The 22,980-nt window shown below is 43.4% G+C and overlaps 1 protein-coding gene across 3 annotated transcripts; it reads right to left on the bottom strand.

Moving 5' to 3' along the window:
- Window positions 1–1,022: 1,022 nt before the first annotated feature.
- Window positions 1,023–22,382, bottom strand: LOC122709173 (glutathione S-transferase omega-2). Of its 3 annotated transcripts, XM_043926321.1 has the most exons (7): window positions 22,300–22,382; window positions 16,568–16,789; window positions 16,174–16,282; window positions 14,112–14,334; window positions 13,117–13,218; window positions 2,722–2,828; window positions 1,023–1,308 (listed from the first exon to the last, which is right to left on the bottom strand). In XM_043926321.1, the coding sequence occupies exons 2-7, from the start codon at window positions 16,599–16,601 to the stop codon at window positions 1,149–1,151; spliced, it is 735 nt and encodes a 244-aa protein (XP_043782256.1). In that variant the 5' UTR covers window positions 16,602–16,789; window positions 22,300–22,382; the 3' UTR covers window positions 1,023–1,148. The 3 variants fall into 3 exon arrangements, with proteins under 3 accessions (XP_043782256.1, XP_043782255.1, XP_043782257.1); XM_043926320.1 differs by lacking the exon at window positions 22,300–22,382 and having other exon boundaries at window positions 16,568–16,931; XM_043926322.1 differs by lacking the exons at window positions 13,117–13,218; window positions 22,300–22,382 and having other exon boundaries at window positions 16,568–16,931.
- Window positions 22,383–22,980: the final 598 nt, after the last annotated feature.

The raw sequence follows: 22,980 nt of genomic DNA, 5'->3' as shown, positions 1-22,980 counted from the left end.
CAATAGGAGGGATTAGAGTCAGACCACCAGGAGGATCAGCAGAGATGGTTGCTGATTTCTGGGTGTGTGTGCACATGTGCTCAGTCATGTCTATGCAACCCCATGGATGAGAGCCCGCCAGGCTCCTCTGTCCATGGGGATTCTCCAGACAAAAATACTGGAGTGGGTTGCTATTTCCTTCTCCACTGAATCACTTTTTGTTGTTGTTGTTGCATACCTGAAATGAACACAACATTGTAAATCAACTATACTTCAGTTTAAACAAACTTTTTTAAAAAGAGAAACCTTCCCACTACAAGGCAAGCAGCTCCAAACTCTAGGTTTAAAATCTCAACCAGGATAAGTGAAGAGATCAGGAGCTCTGGTGTCTATGTCATCTTTATCACTCACGTGGCCCAGGCTTGGTACACAACAGGCAATCAGGGGCATATGTTGGGGTGACTTGAAAGCATCTGTGACACAAATCCAACAGAACAACCTTTGCCTGTGACCGGGTTTAGGGCATGTGTAATTTTTTAAGGCAGGATGTCAACTCTAGAACATTTTGTGAGCCATTCTGAGTGCCAAGAGCACCGGTGATATTCTGACGTCATTAGTCCAGGGTGATACTGGGTGTTTCATTTCCTGCTTTGGAATTCTTTCCGTCACAAGACCTCGGTGTCTCCCAGGCCCACAGCCAAAAAGTTGGAGCGAGAGTGAGACTCATGCACGCCCACAAGGACTGCAGCTCTCATCTGCCAAATGGAGAGTATGTGGACTTGAAGTGCTTTCTTCCTTCTCATCTCTCTCACCAGAAAGATATGCAGGGTACCAATCTGTAGCCACAGCATCAGTGATGGGGCGGCGGCCTTGAACCTCAGCACCAGCATCAGCACCAATAACCTGGAGGTCAAACTGGGGCAAAGGTCATCGAGCTGGGAGGCACAGGGTCTCCCTAAACATCTCTGGACATTAACACTGAGATTTCTAGAGAATCACTAGACGCTATGGGCTAGAGGAGTCATAAAATGATTGTCAGAAATGATTCTGTCTCCACGTTTATTTGGAACCTTAAAGAAAATGAAGAGAGACTGACTGCCCCACCAAAAGAAGTGCAGAATCACGACAGGCTTAGGAATTCTGGGTGGTGAAGGGATGGACTGCAAGGCTCAGCAACTTAGCCCGTAATCAAAGGCAGCGGGGTTGTTCTGAAAATAGAGATTCAAGAAGCCCAGGAAGGTGTTCTTATCGGTGAGAAGAGAACAGACTGTGGGATCCTGCTTCATGGCTGCAATCCAGAGCCGGAGCGTGGGGGTGTGGTTCACACAGCTGCAGAACAGGAGAGAAGCATTAGCCATTCTGAAGGTGAAGGGGGACGCAAGTCACTTTTTAGACTACAAGCTACGAGAGATGGGTTTATTGGGGCAACAGAGCTATCTTAGTTACTCCTATCAACTGAGCACAGTCACTGACTGGAGGAAAATCTGATTCTTGAAATGGCCATGTGTCTTTAGAATCACCAAAGTTGTTGTTTTTAACCCTGCAGTTAAAATAACTTGTGGACTGAGTGCTCTGGGGAAATAAGGTGTCTGTTTTTCAGTTTACCAACAAAAAGACACATTCTTCAGCCATTCTCAGATTTTACTTTTGGGGGATTGGGGGAAAAAAAGTTTCCAAAAACACATTTTTAAAGAAATGAGTAAAACAATCATGAAACCTTGAAATAATGGAGCTGACTGGGCCCTTTCAGGGACTGATCAGGACGTGTAGGTCTCAGATCTGTAGTGACTTGCCCAGACGGTAAACTTGTTAATGGAAAATCCAGGAGGAGAGGGTTCCTAATGTGTGGTTCAAGTTCTGTCCCCAGGGGAGACAGGTTTTGGCAAGGTTTATGTTCTGACATGGTTTAAAATATCCAAGTCTGTGACATCTGACCTGCCCTAAATGAGGAGCTCATAAGATGAACCCTGGGTAAACTCAAGCGTGTGCATTATAAAAGTCCAGATGCAGTTCCGCCTCGGCAGGACTGCATTTCCCAACACTGGAATGGTCCGGCACCCGCCATGTGACCGGCTGGTGTGAGAGCAAAGCCAGCCCAAGTTTGAGTTCTCCTGTGAGTGTCATGGGAACAAAGAACACGTCTGTCTGGGGCCCCTGTGTGGTCTCCCTCAGTCAACAGGGCAATTGCTTCTACTTCAAGCATCCCTACACTCGTGAGGTGTGTGGCTGGCCATTTTGTTTATTATCTAACATTAAGCATACATTACTTTAAAAATCATTTGTTTTTTAAGGGTATGTCTATCTGGGGAAAGATTCCTCCGGTAACTAAGGTGTCCCGTAAGGGATGTGGGGTCCACTGGGGGACACAGCAGGACCAGGCGGAGGGCCACCGAGGGAGCTGCAGACTAGCCACCAAAACCCTGTGACTGAGACCGTCCACCTGCTTCTGCATTCACCACCGGCTATGCCGGATGGGTGGGGAGGACAGCCAGCAGGCTCTGAAACACGAGGGAGGCTTTTGGATGCAGTCTTAGCAGCAGAAACATGCATAAAGTGTGTGTCTGCCGTTAGTGGCATAAGCGCACAGGTGCATTTTGAACAAGGAAGCACACAGTTTAAAACTCTACATTCCACATTCACATGAAACATGTCCAGAGGAGGACAGATGGCACAGAGATCATTGGAAGCTCTGCTACCCAGTGCGACCCTAGGAATCTATGACCATACAGCTTAATGTCTTACTCGGCTATTCCATATACATCCAGCCGCTCAAACCAGGGCCAAAAGAGGTAATCAATCATGGATATACAATCTCCGCCAAAGAAGACGGTGTTCTGATAGCCAAGAATCTGGAAGTTTAAACAGAGCAAAAGCAAGTTAATTAACCCATCTGCTAATGTATTTATAGGCACTAAATAAAAAAATCAAATTAATTCCCAAAGAAGGAGACCCAAGGCTTGGAGTCGTCTTCCATTTGGTTAGGTGAATGCTTCTTCCCTTTTTCTGAGGTTTCCTCCAGCTCCTTTAGGGTTTGTTCTCCAGGCCACACTTAGCCCCGCCCTCCTTTCAACCCTTGAGTACCCCAGCGGCTCACCTGATTGGAGGATTTGGAAGAACAGCCCCACCTCTCTCAGCTACTCCTTGTTCTAAGCTTTCTAGGGCTCAGCCCCTGGAGAGGGGGCCCTGCCTCTTGACCAGTACTGCCCATTACTGGGAGGGAGGGGCCACATAAGGAACCTCACTTGTTGTGGTCATGCTCCCCCCACCCATTCTCCAGGATCCAGTTTATCTGTAATAAAGGGGACACCATAGTCTCCACATGTCTCCTCTTTAGCCTTATTTTTCAGCCAATTCAAAACTAAGGCAAGGAAGAGCAGGGCTATCTGATGAGCTCTTTCAAATCCCAATACTGTATTTCTATCATATTTTCCTTTTTTATTTGAGCTTTTTGAACTTCATATGTGTTGGCCAATCAACATTATCAAATTTTTACATTAAAACAAAAGTTCTCATTCCCAAATGGGACAAATCAACACAGATAGATGAACCCTCAAGAAAGCAAACTCTTGACAGAGAGCTAGCCAAAGACAGTGGTGGCGGGGGGAGTGGGGACGGGGAGGTACTTGAAAATTTAAAAAGCAATAGTACTTAACAGAGGTTATTGTTGGGCCAGTTCTTCCCATTGAGAAAAGTATGATGCCAATTATCTAGTTAAGTCAAACAAAAGACTCTCTTTGACACACATAACTCATAATCAATTAAATACTTCCCTGTAGCAAAAGATCTAGATCCCTATATCCTTTATCTAGATTCTTATATCCTTTATCTGGGCTTCCCAGGTGGCGCTAGTGGTAAAGAATCCACCTGCCAATGCAGGAGATGAAACAGACATGATTTCAATCCCTGAGTCAGGAAGATCCCCTGGAGTAGGGAATGGCAACCCACTTCAGTATTCCTGCCTGGAAAATTCTATGGACAGAGGAGCCTGGCGTGCTGCAGTCTGTGGGGCCGCAAAGAGTTGGATACGACTGAGCAATTGAGCCCATGTCCTTTACCTAGATTTCAAACTTCCTCTCTCTCAGGCTTGATTCTTCATCCTTCAGGCCAGCTTGTTGCTTCTATGAGGTAGTCTAGGGGTGGAGTTAAGAATGAACTCTGGGGCTGGCAGACCTGGTCCTCACCTGGCCTCTCATTCAACATGAAACCCAGACAACTTACTCAGCTTCTCCTCTAAGCCTCAGTGCTCTCATTTGTATAATGGTGGTAATGTTAGTGTCCACATTAGAGGTTATGGTAAGGAATGATAGAATCATGCACGAATAAACGTGAGCTCTCATGATGAAAAATTACAGAGACCCCCAGAGGTTACATCTACAGCAAGCAAATCCTTCACCACCACCCTTCTCAGAGGAGAAAGCAAATCTTGGTACCCTAAAGTCTATGTCTTCATTATCTCCCAGCATGGCATAGGCGAGTTCCCCTGACTAACCTGAAATAATTGTAGGTGGCATCATTTTGTTTGAAGAAAGTGAAAGTGAAGTCACTCAGTCCTGTCTGACTCTTTGCGATCCCATGGACTGTAGCCTACCAGGCTCTTCCATCCTTGGGATTCTCCAGGCAAGAGTACTGGAGTGGGTTGCCATTTCCTTCTCCATTGTTTGAAGAAGACGGTACTAAACGGCAGAGCCTGGCCAATGAATATTTAAAAGAGGCTATTTTCGATCATATGTAGTAAGACCTGATTTACAAGGAAAAGGAACAATCCAGTTTTTATGAATTCCAGAAAGCCCTAAACCTTCTTTATGTTCAGAATCAGATAATAATTACCCAGACATTTATCACTGGCTTTGAAATGTATATGTCCAGCTTATTATTGGCCTTCATGGCATAAATCAGAATGAATTTAAACTGACTGACTCAGGAACTTTTATATAACTCTTCTGCTTGACAGAGCAGAGATGCTCTTGAGAAAGTCCTTATCAAAACAGACCATATATGGACATTTATTAGAACCCATGATAAGTCCTTTGTTAAGGTGATGAGATATTTTGAAAATGAATAGCTGCTTAGTAATTGATGTTTATTTAGTATATTTTAAAACCTTTCATTTATTCAAAGTAAGAGTATGTCTTTGAATACATATGATCATATAGATGCAATGAAGTTTTAACAGAATGGTACACTTATCCATTCAGACATTAGGAATCATCGAAATTGCTTTACTTCTATTTATCAAGGAAGTCTGTCCTCTGCTTTTTGGGAATATCTTTGTAAAACTACCCTCAGCCGTGTAAACACTCATAGGGACTTCCCTGGCTGTCCAATGGTTAGATTCCACACTTCCACTGTAAGGGGCACGGGTTCAATTCCTGGTCAGGGAACTTAAGATCCTGCATGCCCATGCAGTTTAGTAAAAAAAAAAAAAAAAGAAAGAAAAAAAAGTGAGTCTTTTAAAAAAAAGCACTCATAATGTAATTCAACCTTTATCAAGGTATTTATTACAATAAAAAGTCAAGATAAGTATATGGATGAAATTGATGTCTTCTGCCAGCCTCTCCCCTGCCCCTGTGATACATTTACACATTCCCTCAGACTTTCTTAAATCCAAATGTGACATCAAAATTCCTTGGAGTTCTTGATACAGCTGCAGATTCCTGAGCCCTGCCTCAAAAAGGCATTTCTCCACTAGATTTCATACAAAGCAAGTCTAAACATCCCAGTAGAAAAGCAGTCTTCCTATAAACCAAAGTCCCGGCTTCTCTACAGACACATCACAGTGACCCGGGGGCACATCCTGGCCAGGCCTCTTTGGAAGCTCATTACCATCTTTGGGACCTTCAGCAGGAGAGCTCCCTTCTCCGCAAACCTGAGACATTCCAGACATGTAAAATGACTTGTCCCCTGAGAATCACAAAACTTCAGTACTGGAAGGGCCCCGGAATTCATCTACTATAACTCCCGTTCCATTTTTCCATTTATTTATACCATGCTCACTAGACAAAGGATTGGAGGTGCAGTGTACAAAAATGTGTACACTAAAATATTAAATATGAGAAATCATAACACACTAAGAAAGGGAAAAATAAAAGTTAGAACATAAGGTCAAAATAAGGAAGGAAAATGGTCTCAGGCTATCAAGCCAAGGCTCCTGCAGAGTTCCTTAATAAATAAAGCTTTGAATTTGACTTGAGTTTCCTGGCAGTTCAAGCAGAGAGGAAAGCATGCTGGTGAGCTGATTCTTGTCTCCTGTGTGGAAGAGACTCTCGCTTATAGAGAAGGAAACTCCATCCCAGGGAAGTAAGAGGGCTCTCTGGTTAGTGCCAGAACCAAGACAAAGACACCATTCTCCTAAGTCCCAGACTAGTGTCAACCCTGTGTCAGCTTCAAATATGTATGTTTGAGAACTGTAATCACAGAGGCTTTCCCAAGTCTCTTGTGAATTCTTTGTCTGTTCTTTAAACTTAACTATTAGCAACAAGCTCAGAATCAGCAAACCCTGAAAGCCTCTTTCCTTCTGCCAAGGGCTGGCCCAGCTTTGAGAGTCCTGTGAGGACTCCCCCGACCCCCGCCTTGCAGTCTTCTTCTTTTTCATTCTCTCTCAATCAGACAACTAACTGACCGAGAGGTGAGATACAATTATGGCAAAAGAGCTTTTCAAAATTCTCTCCTTCCTGTCTCATTCTGGATAAGACGGTCTTCAGGAAACTTGACTTAAAATAGTTCTTCTGTATCCTCAGTTTAAACTGAGTCCCTTTTGTTGGTGTTCAGTCCCTCAGTTGTGTCCAGCTGTTTGCAACCCCACGGACTGCAGCACGCCAGCTTCCCTGTCCTTCACTATCTCCTGGAGTTTGCTCAAACTAATGTCCACTGAGTCGATGATGCCACCCACCCATCTCATCCTCTCGCCACCTTCTCCTCTTGCCCTCAATCTTTCCCAGCATCAGAGTCTTTTCCAATGAGTCGGCTCTTTGCATCAGGTGGCCAAAGTATTGGAGCTTCAGCTTCATCAGTCTTTCCAATGGATATTCAGGGCTGATTTCCTTTAGGATTAACTGGTTTTATCTCCTTGCTGTCCAAGGGACTCTCAAGAGTCTTCTCCAGCACCACAGTTCTAAAGCATCAATTCTTTGGCACTCAGTCTTTTTTATGGCCAACTCCCACATCTTGACAAATTTAGGACAGTCAGAAGTAAAATAAACTGACAGTCTTAATTTCCTATGTCTTATCTTTCCTAAATGTTCTGTCATCAGGACAGGAAGCTGCAGCTTTGCCTCCACCCACTGAGCAGTGGCTACGTTAATAGCCAATGTCTTAAAAAACAAAACAAAACAAAACTCTGTTTTGCTGTATTTCTGTCACCCACCGGTCACATATAGTGATCATGGTTATCCTTAATGTTGAACAACTTTTCTCACAATGGACTCATTCTCAGAAACACTGCCCTTCAAGATGGCCTTCTTAGAAAAGATACTTCCCACCAAGGCCCTAGGTATTCTCAGAAGGCCACACAAGGCCTGGGGAAGAAACTGGGCCTCTAGCTTCAAGCCCTGGGACTTCCTTAATGTATTAACACATCTTTTGTTCAGATTAAGACGTGAGCTATTTTAGGAAAAAGCCATTTGACATTCTGGAATAGTAGAAAATGCTATTTTTTAAATTTCTCTGTTCTCCAGGTCACTGAAAAATGACTACAGATCCTTCTCTTGCTTCTGGATGTGACTCGGAAAAAGGAATGAGCATGCAAATAAAGAGGGAGAGACTGGTTGGTGACAGGTGAGTACTCTGTTTCCACCTCTGAACTTGAACCCTGGAAGGGCTGCTTATCTGCCTCGAAGGCCTCTCGGGCTCCCCCAGGCGGACAAAAAGAGGTTCCCTCTAGAGCGCACGTAGAAGGAAGGAGCGCGCTGGGCTCCCCCGAGTGGCCATCGTGGTGAGGCGCACTGGCCAAGGCTCTGCAGCCACGAGGTTCACCAAGGAGGAAAAGGAAATCTGCAAAATTTTTTGTGAGGGGCAAGATTATAAAGAGAAGCCCAGACTTCCTCAAACCAGACATCCTAAGAATCTTCAGTCTCCAGTCTTGGGCGCTCAAGTGCAGCGTCAATAACTGCACTTGTGGTCCTAATGCACCACCTGCCCTGCACACAGAGACGTCTCCTGGCTCTAACCAGGACAGCATGCTGGCTCTGACCTGGCTGGAGGAGGAAGTGGTTTTTCTTGATGGAAACAGTTCTTATGAAGCAGAACCAGCCCCCTCCTATAAAATACGCAAAGCCACCTGCTGTTACATCAGCAATGCAGACCCTAACCAGAAGCTGAAATACTCAATCCACTTCAGGGCAGATATCTTTTGAGTTCATACAAGATAAGGGGAGATTCTCAAGATTTCAAATTTCAGGTGTCTGCTCCACTGACATACTATAGCTAAGGCTGCGCTAATGAAGATTAACGGATTCCCTTTAAAACAAACCAAGGATACAGAACAAACTTAGAGTATAGATAAAACCCACTTCTCTGGAAAGAAGCCTGAGAAGCAGGGTCTGTGCTGAACACATCCTTCCTGTTGGTCACCACTTACAACCAGGAGTTCTCCTGTGAAGATTCAGAATGCAACCTGTCAACATTTGGTAGGTGATCAAAGGACCACCCTGAAAATTCTATCCTGGAATTCCTTTCATAGGTTTAATTCTTCTTGTTGCAATATATTTGTAAGATAATAGGGGTGGAAAGCTAGTGAGGCAAGGCTTGACAAGTCAAATATCTTTAAAGTGATGGGTGGTAGATGAAAATATAAAAGCATATTATCAAATTTCTGAAGGGGGGAGAGGATTTCCTATATACAAAAGCAGTGGAAGAAATCACAACAGGAAAGATAGCACAATATTTTTAATGTTAAATTTCTATGTTACAAAAATGACAAAAAGTTAAAGCAAAACAATGTATCTTAAAAACAGGCCAATATCCTTTACATATAAAGTACTCTTAAAAAAATTAACAAGGAAAATCAGGAAGATCTTGACAAACAGATGGGTAGCAGACCATTTTCACAAATAAAACACAAAGAAATGGAATACTTTGGAGAAAATATACCACCTCACTATCAGTCAAAGAAATATACATTAAAGCAACTATGAGAAGCGACTGTTTTAAATGAAATCTCCCAACAGTGAAAAGGGATTGGTTCAAAGGGCAATTTTCCACACACGGAGGGTAGTGGGTATACAGCACAAGTCTTGGGGGAAGCAATTTAGCAACATCCAGCTCTAGCTTCTAAACTGGTCATACCCTTTGATCCGGCAAATCTGTTCCTGGAAGTTTGGCCTAAAGACATATTTTAAAACAGAGATCAGGCTTTTTATGCAAAGGAGCTGCTGTTTCTGGGAGGCATGATTAACAATGATAAGCAACTGAAACAATCTAAATAACCCTAATGAGTGTGCTGGATACATAACTCTGGCTTATGCATATGGCAAATTATGCAGAATGAAAAGTGATTTTTTCCATCTTTAATAATTACACATGTAATAGAGAAAACTGTTCTCATTATTTTAAAAAAAATTTCAAACATAGAAAGCAGTATAGAAGGCAAAGGCTCTCCCTTCCTATCCTTGCTCTTAACCACTTTTCTTTCCCACCCCCGGGGCTAATCCCCTTCCAGTAGTAGGCACCAGCAGCAGTCTAATGTGCTTCTCTCCAGACATTTTTCTAGGCATTTATTTACATGTGTGCATATAACCTCAGATATGCAGATGATAACACCACCATAATGTGAAGAGGAACTAAAGAGCCTCTTGATGAAGGTGAAAAAAAGAGTGGAAAAGCTGGTTTAAAATTCAACATTCAAAAAACTAAGATCATGGCATCCAGTTCCATAACTTCATGGCAAATAGATGGGGAAAAAATGGAAACGGTGACAGACTTTATTTTCTTGGGCCCCAAAATCACTGTGGATGGTGACTGCAGCCATGAACTTAAAAGATATTTGCTCCTTGGAAGAAACGCTATGACAAACCTAGATAGCATATTAAAAAGGAGAGAGAGACATCACTTTGGTGACAAAGGTCCGTCTAGTCAAACCTATGGTTTTTCCAGTAGTCATGTACGGATGTGAGTTGGAACATAAAGAAGGCTGAGCACTGAAGAATTGATGCTTTAGAATTGTGGTGCTGGAGAAGATTCTTGAGAGTCCCTTGGACAGCAAAGAGATAAAACCAGTCAATCTTAAAAGAAATCAACCCTGAATATTCATTGGAAGGATGGTGCCAAAGCTCCAATGCTTTGGCCACCTGATGCCAAGAGTCGACTCATTGGAAAAGACCCTAATGCTGGGAAAGATTGAAGGCAGGAGGAGAAGAGGGTGACAGAGGATGAGATGGTTGGATGGCATCACTGATTCAATGGACATGAGTTTGAGCAAACTCCAGGAGATAGTGAAGGACAGGGAAGTCCAGCCTCTGCAGTCCATGGGGTCGCAAAGAGTCAGACACAACTAAGCAACTGAACAACAAAAAATGAATCTCAAAGAACTATAAAAATAACATGGAAAAATGAAGCTATATAACAAGCACAAATAAACCTTCAATTTTGATAATACTTGTTTGAAAGAAAAATGTAAAAGTCAAACAGGGCATTTATTTAAAAAGAAGAAAACGTTAGAGTATAAGGCTGCCAACTTAAACTGACCTGTTTGCTTGCAGATAACATGGAATACTATACACTGGTCTCTTGAATTGCTTATCACTCAAGACAACTCATAGATATTTAAAATATTTTCAACTCACAGAAAATTCTGATTGTACAAAATCATGGAGAAAAAATTGTACACATCATCTCTATTAACAGAGAGAAAACATCTCTATTAGAATTATTCTGACAAGTTTCAATTTCACTAGAATCTCCAAGAGTCAATATACTGGTATCAAGAGGAATGTATCAAATAATTCAAGCCCAGGGGGCATCTTTCAGATTCTGATATTACCTATGTTGTAGTTATAATTCCTACTAACATTCTATGGGACAAAAACCAATTCAAATCTGGAACAATATTGCATACTCAGTGGTCCTTAATTAGCCCTGGCTAGCCCTTAACTAGCCAGAATTTCACTGATGCTACTTATTACATCTGAGAGGGTCATTAACAAGATTAAATAAGAGGACGTATGCAAAGCAACTTTAGCATCATGCCCAGCACAAAAATACAGGTTCACTTCCCTAGAAGAACCCAAACAAAGGAACTGTGCCTCCATTGTAATATTGTACATCTACTTAGCAATCTGTAATTTTCAAAGTTCATCCATCATTCAAATGCAGAGTAGGAAGGAGATAGGTCAATGTATGTTTCCAATTATCTTTGAATTTAAAAGATTTTGTTTCAAGGCTCCTTTCCCTAGCCCAGCATTTAACTTGTAAGAAGGTAACCAGACATGATAAAATCAGTTCAGCTAATCTTTGAAAATAAAGACCATAAAAATTCTCTATGGGCAAAAGCTATCAAACTTCTTTTTGAAAGCAAGGTCCCCCTCCCTCTTCAAATTCAAGCTTATTAGATGTCTTGTTAAACACAGTGTTGAAAGCAGGGCTGGTCTGGCTGAAGCAGGGTCTAAAACCACCACCAGACCTCCTCTCACTGGGCGGTCCCTCTGCAAAACTTGTGAACACACCTTTTAAGACTCTTTCATTCTATGAATGTGGAAACGAAGGCACAGAGACGTCCAGAACCTTCATCAAGGTTCTGGAATCCCATAAAGCCAAGCCTAGGATCCAAGACTCTTTCCACCTCATCCTACTTGCCTCCTCAGAGTTAAGACCGCAGTCTGTGTTCTCAGGACCAAAGGCTGACATTTCTTACACATGATGCTGAATCCATAAATGCTGAAACTATATAAATCTAAAACAGGCAGCTGTAACTGTAAATAAATTTAACAGCTTCCACTTCACAAAAGTCAGATGGAAGAATATTAGTAATCAGCCTTCTTTTAAGGGGATAGAAATAGCGTTCCCTGGCTGCCGAAGGATTACAACCCACCCATAGGGGAATTTATCAGTTTCTAGAACAAAGATAAAGGAAGTCAAAGGACCACCTTCCAGAATATAAGAGAGGTACAGGGTAAGTAGCCCTATTACTGCTAGATACATGGAAGATCTAGTAACAGAGATTGCTCCTTGATTACCCATAGACACTTTCCCCTTCTTCTTCTTCTTTTTTTTTTTTTTTTAACATTTATTTATTTGGCTGCTCAGGTCTTAGTTGTGGCATGTGAGATATTTTTTGCTGTGGCATGTGGGATCTAGTTCCCTGACCAGGGATAGAACCTGAGCCATCTGTATTGGGAGCATGGAGTTTTAGCCACTGGACCACCAAGGAAGTTTGTCCCCCTTCTTTCTTAATCACAGAACTCTGATTTTATGCAAGGTGGCCCCAGCTAAGAGATTAAATTTCCCAGCCTCCCCTGCAGATACTTATAACTCAATGACTAAGTTCTGGTCAATGAAATTTAAGTAATCATTGGACAGAACTTCTAGGAAAGCCTTTAAAGGAGGATGGCCTTTTGCCAGTTTTTTCCTTTCTGTTGTCCTTTCTATAATCTGGAACTTGGATGTGATAGCTGAAGTTCCAGCCGCTATTTTGTTATTTTGAGGATGTAAGCCTCGCACTGAAAATGACAGAACAGGAAGAGAGAAAAAAGCCTCAGTCCCTGGTAACCTCATAAAGAAGCCATCAAAACGGCCCTATACTACTGTACCTCTAAGTTTATGTGCATGTGTGTGAAAGAATAAATCCTTATAATTTTTTTAATCAATACTAGAAGCCAAACACAACCCCTAACCAATATTGACCTTGGACTCAGAAGCAGAAGCTACAGAATCTGTGCAGAGATAGGTCAGGAATGTGGTGATTCTGGGAAAGGAACAAGTTCATCACATGCCCTCCCCTACCCCTAGCCAGATTTTCAAGAAAAATTCCAGAGGAGGTTAGTGGAGCTCAAGTACCCCCAAGTCAGATGACTAGTAGTTGAACTTACCAAAGTCGGACAGGAAAAGTATATAAGTCTGTGAAAGCGGTGGGTGTCAGGGTGACCAGGGTGTGGACCTGCATCACTTTATCCACCACATCTGGCCAGGAGAGGGCCCCATTTTTACCTCTTCCAGGTTGCAGAACTCCTGACGCAGGGCCAGCTTCAGATCAGCGCAGTCTCTCCCGCATCTCAATGCTACCAGACACTCCTTGGTCAAATGCGGGACCTGATCAGAGGACACAGGTTCTGAGCAGAGAAGGCGGAGGGCACTCCGCGCTCCTGCTTCGCCTGACAATGCAGCCAGAGCTCTGTCCCCCTGCCAACAGCGCCACCTGACGGCGACCTCTGTGGTTTCAGGAATCCACGTGTCACAGCACACTGGTGAACAAGGTTACTTGTTCAGCTATTTCCATACTGTGCCATCTTAGGTGGGGCATTTACCTTCTTTAAGCCTCAGTGTTCTCATCTGAAGAATGGACACAAGAATAGTACCCACCTTAAAGGGCAGTGGTGAGGATTAAACAGATTAACCTTTATAAAATAGTTAAAACAGTGCTTGGCACATCACTAGTGCTCCATAGACACCAGTCACTAATATCATTGAGTCATTTTGGTTTCTTTTAAAAAAAAACTATCATAAAGTTTCTCCATAACATTCTCTCCCAATATCAACAGTTGTCCCCTTTTCTCTCTTCTTCACATTTCCTGGACAGTTGGCACTCTTGTTCCCCATAAAGGGCAATCTCCTTCTGTGCATTACCTTTTTCACACCCCGATATTTTTTTCACCTGAGACCTTGGAAATAGTTCCTTCAAAGTATTTTCACTCTTTCAATATTCCTTGTCTCAAGTTACACAATCATAACTGCCATAATCATAACTCTTGAGGCTGCTAGTTCCACTAGAAAAGTAGCTATTGGCAAAGACTTTAACCTTTAATATCAGAGGTCACAGCTTTACTATAATTCCACACCAGTTATCCTCCTAAGGCACACACAGGTATTAAAACAAATCAATTTCACCAATGATTTGACTTTTAAAATGGATTGGAGTTTGAGAAAGACATACAAAGTAAAATAGAGTGTTAAGTGTTTTTGTTTTTGTTTTTAAATGGATATACCTTATAGAATAGTTCCAATAACATCTTTTGGCGAGCTCGCTCATAAGGGTCATATGGGTACAGCTTCCTTCCAGGATAAGCATCATCCAGGTACTCACAAGCGATGACAGATTCATAGATCAGTTGACATTTGCTGTTCTCCAGGACAGGAATTTGGCCAAAAGGATGTTTTGTAAAGTACCATTCAGGCTTGTTTCTCAGGTTAATGTTGATAACTTCATGTCTTATAAAGCAAAGGGAAAACAGGACAGAACAGAAACGAGAGGATTAGGCAGACACTCATCTTTTTTTTTTTCCAAAGTGCACAAAGACCCCATGTGAGATCTTAGTTTCTAGACCAGGGATCAAACCTGTGCCCCATGTAGTACAAGTACAGAGTCTTAACCATTGGACTGCCAGGGAAATCCCCAGACACTCATCTTAAAAGCAGAAACAATCAATCTATAAAATTAAAACTTGCAACAAGTTTTTTAAATTGAGGTTTGTACAAAGAAAAGTGCATAACAACATCATTCTTCTTTTCAGCATTAGGATGTGTTCGATGTTTTCTATGCCTTATCCCATTTGATCTCCATGATTCCCATGAAGTGAACTGGGGAATCATGATGAGGTGCAAACAAGGGAAGGCAAAGAAATCATTTAACACATCCCTTCTGAGAAATAAGGCTCCTTGTGGTTCAATCTCTTGCCCAATATCAACCACCAGGAGGTAGCAGAGCCCAGATGGGAGGCCAGGCAGTCTGACTCAGAGCTCACAAGCTTAACCACGGCACCACAGATTTTAGTACATTTTAAAATCTGAAAGTACAAATCTGATATCTGGAGACATTTTTTCATTTGCCACAACTGGAGAGAGAGCAATCTACAGGCATCTAATGGGCAGAGGCCAGGGACGCTGCAAGATATCCAACAACACACAGGACAGCTCCTCCCCCTCACCAAACACACACAGCCAAGAACCATCTGCCCCAAATGTCGGCAGTGCTGAGGGTGAGAAACCCCGCCCTAAAGAAGGATTTCCATCAATTCTCAAGCTGCCACGTCATCACTGTAGGTAAACATCAGTCTATTGTTATTTTTCTTTTTTCTTTTTTAAAAAGTAAACTTTGGGCCAACTAGAATTGAGCAAGAGGGAATAACCTGGAAAAAAGCCATAGACACTCCAGAGAGCAGAATTATATAATTTTTTTTAAAAGCCTCTGTAATAGTCTCTGCATCTCTATAACACAAAACTCTGAAGTCATCCCCTAATGATACACATTGGAGGCTGGAGTAACACTTTAGCTTTGAGCTGGCTCCCTGCAGCCTCCCCCATTCCAGTAAAGTTGCCCTGCCTTCAAAATCCAGACCTTTGCAGGAGCTAGTCTTGAAAAATTCCTTCTATGACCGGTGTGCACCCATTTTTCAGGTGTGTGGGAAACCTCTTGATAGCAGTCCTTTCTATTTCTTTGTTTGGAACTATTTGTTCATTCATTCAAAAAATAGTTTTAAGTGCCTATTATTGGCCAGGTTCTCTTCTAGCCCATGAATAAGAAAGACAAAGTCCCTGCCTTCAGGAACATACATTTGTGTGTGCATGAGAGAGAGAGAGACTGTGTGAGAGTGTGTGTGTGAGTGTGGGTGTGGGTGTTGGGGGAGGGGGAGGGGCGATAGAAGTGAGGCTGGGGAGTGTGGAGGAAAAACAGATAAGTAAGGAAACGTTGTTAGTGCAATAAACGGAACAGAACTGACCTGAATATACCTGGGGTGGGATCTGGGCTGCATTTCATAGAGCTGTCAGAGAAGGCCTCCGTAGCCTCCGCGGTCCCCTCTTTCACAAACTTTAGGGAAGAAACCCAGCTCACCAGAGCCATCATTTCAGTTTACTCCGAGTAGTCCTAACAGTTTCCTGCAGAGACCTGATTCTGCATTTCAGGATGGCCCACTCAAGAACCCACCTGCCCTCTGCTAACCGTTTACTGACTTCGTCTCAGAAGAAAGTCACAGAGAGCCTGTGACACCTAAGCGGGGCGCCCCAGATGGTGAACGTTTCCGAGCGCCTATGGGGCCTCCCGCCGCTCACCTGATGCCTTTGGCCCGGAGGACCAGGCGCGTCCTGTGCGCGTAGGGACAGAACCTCATGCTGTAGAGGCGGATTACGCCTTCAGGGACCGGCCCTGGGGGGCAGCTCCCTGCGGGTGGAGGGGGGTACGGGGAGGCGGATTAGCCCTGTCTGGAGAGGGGCTCACGCGCCTTCCCAGGAGGACCCCACGAGAGTCGCGGGCCTCCGCCTCCCGGGCCCCAGAGAGGACACTTTATTTATTTATTTATTTTGCACGTGGCTTTTTTGTGGAGGAACCGCGATCCTCCTCGCCGCCGCACTGGTCTGCGAGTCGAGGACCGTCAACCGCCTCTCCAGAGTCAACATCCAGCCACCCGGCACCCCCAGCCCGCGGGCAACTGTCAAGAGGACTCACCTTTCCCCAAGGTCCTGGTCGCGTCGTCAGTCATGCTCTCCCGGCGTCTGCGCAACGACCAACGCTCACAGTCTTTGCCGTGAGGCTTGCTGCCGCCGGCGCAGGGTCCAAGGACAGCAGGGTTCCGGCGCGCCCCGCTGGCCCCAAATGCAACTTTGGAGCAACAGGGCCCTGGCGGGGTCGTAAGGAAGTGATCCAGGACGGCAGCTAAGATAATTCAACCTGAGGAGACAGAGCCCCAGATTCAGAAACCAGCGTAGCAGGAGTGGGAAAAACAAACCAACCTGAGAAGTAGCCCTTGCTTTGAACTCACAACATCCTGCGCGGCTTTTTCTCTGCATCAAGAATCTGTGAAGAACAGGCATGTGAATTCCACTTATTCCAAGGGAGTTTAATACAAATTGACCAGGCTGACACTAATGTTTTCTTTCTCATTTGAAGCCCTCCCTCCTGGCCATACTCTGTACATGAGTGTACTTTATCTTAAAATAAGGCCAAGGGTTTCCCTGGTGGCTCAGTGGGACAGGACTTGGATCTCTGATCAGGGAAGATTCCATATGTCCAGAAGCAGCTGAGCCCATGCACCACAACTATTAAGCCTGTGCCCCAGAGCCTGGGAACCACATGCCATCCAACCATCTCATCCTTAAGTGTTAGCTCTTTATTATCATCTGCATCTCTCTCAAGCAGAGGCCACATGGATGAGAAGCCCAGGCACAGCAACCAAAGAGTAACCCCTGCCGCTTGCCATCTATGCAGCAATGAAGACCCAGTACAGCCTAAATAAATTAATTCATTATAAAACAAGGCCAAACTTTTTCATCATCTAGCAGATAAGGAGAAAAACTTAGTGTTAAGATCTTGCACAGCCCTAAAGTGTCCCTTTAATTTTATGTCCTCACTATTTAGTTCCAGCCTTAATTTATGAGATTTTACTCATTACGAAAAACTGATAATGAATAGGAAACAAGATATCTGGAGGCAGAGACAAATCTGTGCGCGCTCTTCAACTCCCAGTATACATTTCAGAGCAGACCCTTTTTAATTACCAAGGACATACTGCCAACAGCCCAGCAATACAGAGGTCACTTGGATAGCTCTTCCATCTACATGAGATAAAGGGGGTAACTAGCCTTTGCTCTGACCCTAAATCACTGCAGATGGGGACTGCAGCCATGAAATTAAAAGACGCTTACTCCTTGGAAGGAAAGTTATGACTAAGCTAGACAGCATATAAAAAACAGAGACATTACTTTGTCAACAAAGGTCCATCTAGTCAAGGCTATGGTTTTTCCAGTAGTCATGTATGGATGTGAGAGTTGGACTATAAAGAAAGCTGAGCACAGAAGAATTGATGCTTTTGAACTGTGGTGTTGGAGAAAACTCTTGAGAGCCCCTTGGACTGGAAGATCAAAATAGTCAATCCTAAAGGAAATCAGTCCTGAATATTCATTGGAAGGATTGATGCTAAAGCTGAAACTCCAATACTTTGGCCACCTGATGTGAAGAGCTGACTCATTTGAAAAGACCCTGATGCTGGGAAAGATTGAGGGCAGGAGGAAAAAGGGATGACAGAGGATGAGATGGTTGGATGGCATCACCGTCTTAATGGACATGAATTTGAGTAAACTCCGGGAGTTGGTGATGGACAGGGAGGCCTGGCATGCTGCAGTCCATGGGGTTGCAAAGAGTCATACATGACTGAGCGACTAACTGAAATGAACTGACTGGTGCGTAAAAAAGAAACAGTCAACGTACCCATGTCATGTGAGAGCTTCTGGTAGACAATGAAATGACTCCTGATCAGGTAAATGTGACACTCGCATAAAGGAAGTATAGTATTTCAAATAGTTGACTTTCATATAAACAGATTCTAAAGGGAAAGGTCATATGAGGAATGTGAAACTCTCTAAACTCAAAGTAAATTATACTAACATGTATTTAATGCTTTATGTGTATTAACTCACTAAATCCTTAAAATAATCCTACAAGGGTTCTCTTCTTACCTCATTTAAAAAGACAAGTAAACTGAGGCTAGCAAGGTTAAGTCACTTGTCAAAAGCCTGATAACTAGTAAGAGGTGGAAGGAGGTTTATGAAGCCTGGAAGTTTGATTTCCAGGGCAAGTCACTCCATCTAGAACCTTAATCTATACCAGAGATGGGCAAACTTTTTCTGTTAAGGTCAAGACAGTAAACATTTTAGGCTTCTTAAGCCATCTTGTCTCAGCTACTCACCTCTATCCTCGTAAGGTGAAAATAGCCATAGATAATATGTAAATAAATGGGCATGGCTATGTTCCAATAAACCACTATTTATGAATAGTAAATTTGAATTTCATATACAGGTATATTTTAACAGACTATTTTTTAGAGCAGGTTCACAGCAAAATTTAGCAGAATATAGAAAAGTTTCCTACCAACCTATCCCCACACATGAACAGCCTCCCCATCAACATCCTGCATCAGGGTGGTACGCTTCTTATAATCAATGGATCTATATTGAAACATCATTATCACCCAAAGTCTATAGTTTACATTAGGACTCACTCTTGGAGAATTTCACGTAGTTTTCACATGTTACAAATTATACTTCTTCACTGAAATGTTTTCCCCTAACTATTCTTAGCTCTTGAACTGCAAAGAAATGAGCAGTGGGCTCGACTTGACCCACTGGCTTTAGTTTGCCCATCCCTGGTATACACTGATGATGACTGGATTAGCAACCAAACTGAGGATTCCATTTGAAAAGTAAAAGGTTCCTGGGTCCATCTTTCTACTACACTAGAAGAGAATGTATTTTCACATTGTGTCTCCTTATTCCCACCTTTTCAATAAAACCAACTCTGAGAGCTGGTAAATATTGTTTATTAAAAATACAGCTGACCCTTGAACAACTAGAGATTTCAGGGCACTGGTCCACCACTGTCAGCCCTTCACATCTGTGCTTCTACACCTGCAGATTCAACCAAACGCAGACCATGTAGTACTGTAGCATATATTCAGTGAAAAAATCCATGTAAACATGGACCCTTGCAAATAAAACCCATGTTGTTCAAGAGTCAACTGTATACTTGTATTAATATATGGGAAGTAACGGGGTGAAGGGAGAAGGCAATGGCAGCCCACTCCAGTACTCTTGCCTGGAAAATCCCATGGATGGAGGAGCCTGGTAGGCTACAGTCCACTGGGTCGTAAAGAGTTGGACACAACTGAGCAACTTCACTGTCACTTTTCACTTTCATGCATTGGGGAAGGAAATGGCAACCCACTCCAGTGTTCTTGCCTAGAGAATCCCAGGGACAGAGGAACCTGGTGGGCTGCCGTCTATGGGGTCACACAGAGTCGGACACACTGAAGTGACTTTGCAGCAGCAGCAGCATGGGGTGAAGGACTATTTGATGTAGTCAGGGGAGAATGGACAAAGGGGTGGAATGTCTTTCCTCTGAAGGGAAGGAATATTATGTCAAGGTTCTCACTTGGCTCTGTATTCAAACCCTGACCTTGGCACTTAGGCAAGCTATCTAACCTCTTTGAGCTTCATCTTCCTCACCTGTAAAATGAGAACACTAAGTACCTACTTGATGGGTTTTGAGTATCAAATACAATTGTTCAGGTGGCTATCCTCAGTATAGTAAGAGTTTAGTCTACTTCAAAATTAATGATTAATCCTAGTGAATACAGACACATTTTTAATAGTATAGTACCTTCTGATTTTATATCCAAAAAGATAAAATGCACTGCAATTGAGCTTTGCCTTGCACATCAGAATTAAAGTTCAACTCAGAATGCTTATTTCACCAGTTACCTATTTAACAACAATTGAATGGGCTGAATGCTTCAGGTTACATTTCAGTTTTTAATCTTACCATGGAACAATATGGTTACCCTAGAAAGATTTTAATTATGACATTTAAGTTTAATCCTATTTTCTCTTTGAGACTCAGTAATTACCGCTTGGAAATCCTCTTTGCAAATTTCCCTTGTTTGTTATTATATCATGTTTACACCTCTATTATACTGAGTCACTCAAGCAAGGAATAAATGGTAATTAGGCTACATTAAACCTACTCCAAATTGGTTTCCAGAGACCGGAAATATGATCGGATCTGTTTTGGAAATGTGGAGATCTTTAGTCCTGGGTAAAGAAGTCTTAAGCTTTCTAGGAAAAAAAAGTGCCACCACAGAAATAATCTTTTCACTCTATTTACATGAGTCTCTGTTTTGAGGAGAGGAAATGGGGTTTGCATTTTGCAATTTTTCAAAATTGTTTTGTCATACTAATCTTGGATAGGGGAAGAACTTGGAAGACATTCCTCTTAATATTTCAGAAGCTTGATTTACATGACAGATTATGTCACTGAGAGTTCCACTATTGTTCACCAAGTTCAAAGAGTTAGACAAGTGAGGAAAAAGGCTCTTTTACAAATGGGCCTAGATTTAGGACCTGTTTCCAAGAAGTTAGGATCATAAAGAATCTTGTATTCTAATGTCTCTGGGACATTAAATAAGATTACTAAAGTTGTCAGTGGGAGAAGCATCCTCTTTGCAATGGGGCGGGGTCAAAGGAGGCTTTCTAAGAACTTGATTCTCCTTTCATATCCCTATTTTATAACTTATGGGATCAAAGAAAAAATTAACAATTTTCCACTTGAATAAGCAATGGCAGATTTTCAAGATCCTAAAATAAGCCAAAATCAAACATTTGTAAAATCAAACAAAACACATTGGGTTTCGAAAAGGAATGTCAACACTTCTGATATAGCCCAGGCATAATAGCGGTGTGTCAAAAAGGTGGATACAGTCCTCTTCCAGCTTACTGTTTAAAACCTAACAGTTGATGAATGAAGAGTCTGGGGCAGAGGTATATTCTTACTTTCAGAATGATCTGAATGACTATAAGAGCTCAGACTGGATTTGAATCTCCTTTTCAGCATTTAACTAGCTGGGTGACCCTGGACGTATTGCAACTTTCTATGCCTTAGTGTTCTCATGTGTAATTCCGAGCCAATGGTGCCAATACATCGTGTGGTTTGGGGAGAATTAATTCAGACAGTAGATGACAAGGCTGTATTACTTAGGATCCCTCTATTACCTAGTAAGCATTCAACAATAGCTACTATTTTTATTATCTGAACTTAGCATGGAAGACCCATAGTTCTGACAAGACAGAACATTCCTGGGGACCAAATGCCCCCGACTGCCAGTGCCCTGTGCTGTGCTGTATTTAGTCGCTCGTAGTGTCCGATTGTGACCCCATGGACCTCACCAGGATCCCACCAGGCTCCTCTCTCCGTGGGCTTCTTCAGGCAAGAATACTGGAGTGGGTTGCCATGCCCTCCTCCAGGGGATCTTCCTAACCCAGGTCCCTACAATGTAGCTAAAATAGCGATGCCCAATGCAGGGCTGACAATCAGTGATATGGAGTCATCTTTATTTGTCTCAGTCAAATCAGAAAATGGACAACTTCCCCCCCCCCCCCCCTTTAAGTTAAAGGTATTCGCTTTAAAGACCTGTTTCTGATTCTCAGAATAGCTTTTTTTTTTTTTTTTTAATGTTAAAATCTTTGATGAAACTTTGGTGAAGGCAGTTGGGCTTTCGTCCAGAAGTGTTAGGCAAAATTAAAACTCGGCAATCCCATTCTGGGTCCCCAAATTCGTGAAAAATCTCAAGATTCAGAATTGACCTTGAACCCCTCTCCCCTTCAAATGCTACGCAGGTCCCAGCAACCCACCCGGTGTAGGCAAAATGACAGACACCCCCAAAGCACCTCCCGGCGCGCGGCAGACGGAACCGGATATGGAGCGGAGTTGGGGGGGGGGGGGGGGGGGGCGTCGCAGAGAGAGGCGGGGCCCAGGCGGAACCCGCCCCTTAGAACGCGACTCTATCCGCCAATTGGCCCCGGCGCCCAGAGCTTCACCAATCCTCCAAGCCTTTGGAAGCGCTCCAGCTGAGCGGTGCAATGCTGAGCTAATGGGCGGCTGCGTTACAGGCTCCTGGGTACCGGAATCTTGGATCCCAACGGGCCTATGGCTGGCCAAAGTGGAAGCTGAATAGCGCCTGGTCGTGGCACCTCAGCGCCCGGGTCTACATCCGACTGAAGTCCGCCCGCAGCCGACCCGGGCTTGTTGGGTGGGGCAGGCGGACGGCAGCAGAGATGGGTCAGCCCGGAGCGTGGGCATTGGTGGTGGCGGAGGTGGGCGGCTGGAGACCTTTTGTGAAGTCAACCAGTTCGCTGCTGCCTCCTAGGGTGCGGCCCCCAGGTCGCCTGCATCACCATAGGGCCAAAGACCCATTTCATAGGTGTACTCCTGGGCCCACCCGGACCTACCGAATCGGAAATCCAGGGGTGAGCCTTAGGGGATTGCTAGGCGCTCTTACTTTTAAAAGAGTATTAGGGCAAGTCGAAAGCCCG

The sequence above is a fragment of the Cervus elaphus genome, chromosome 15 (assembly GCF_910594005.1).
Source record: "Cervus elaphus chromosome 15, mCerEla1.1, whole genome shotgun sequence".
Classification (NCBI taxonomy): Eukaryota; Metazoa; Chordata; class Mammalia; order Artiodactyla; family Cervidae; genus Cervus; species Cervus elaphus.
This window is presented reverse-complemented; position numbering and strand designations above follow the sequence as displayed.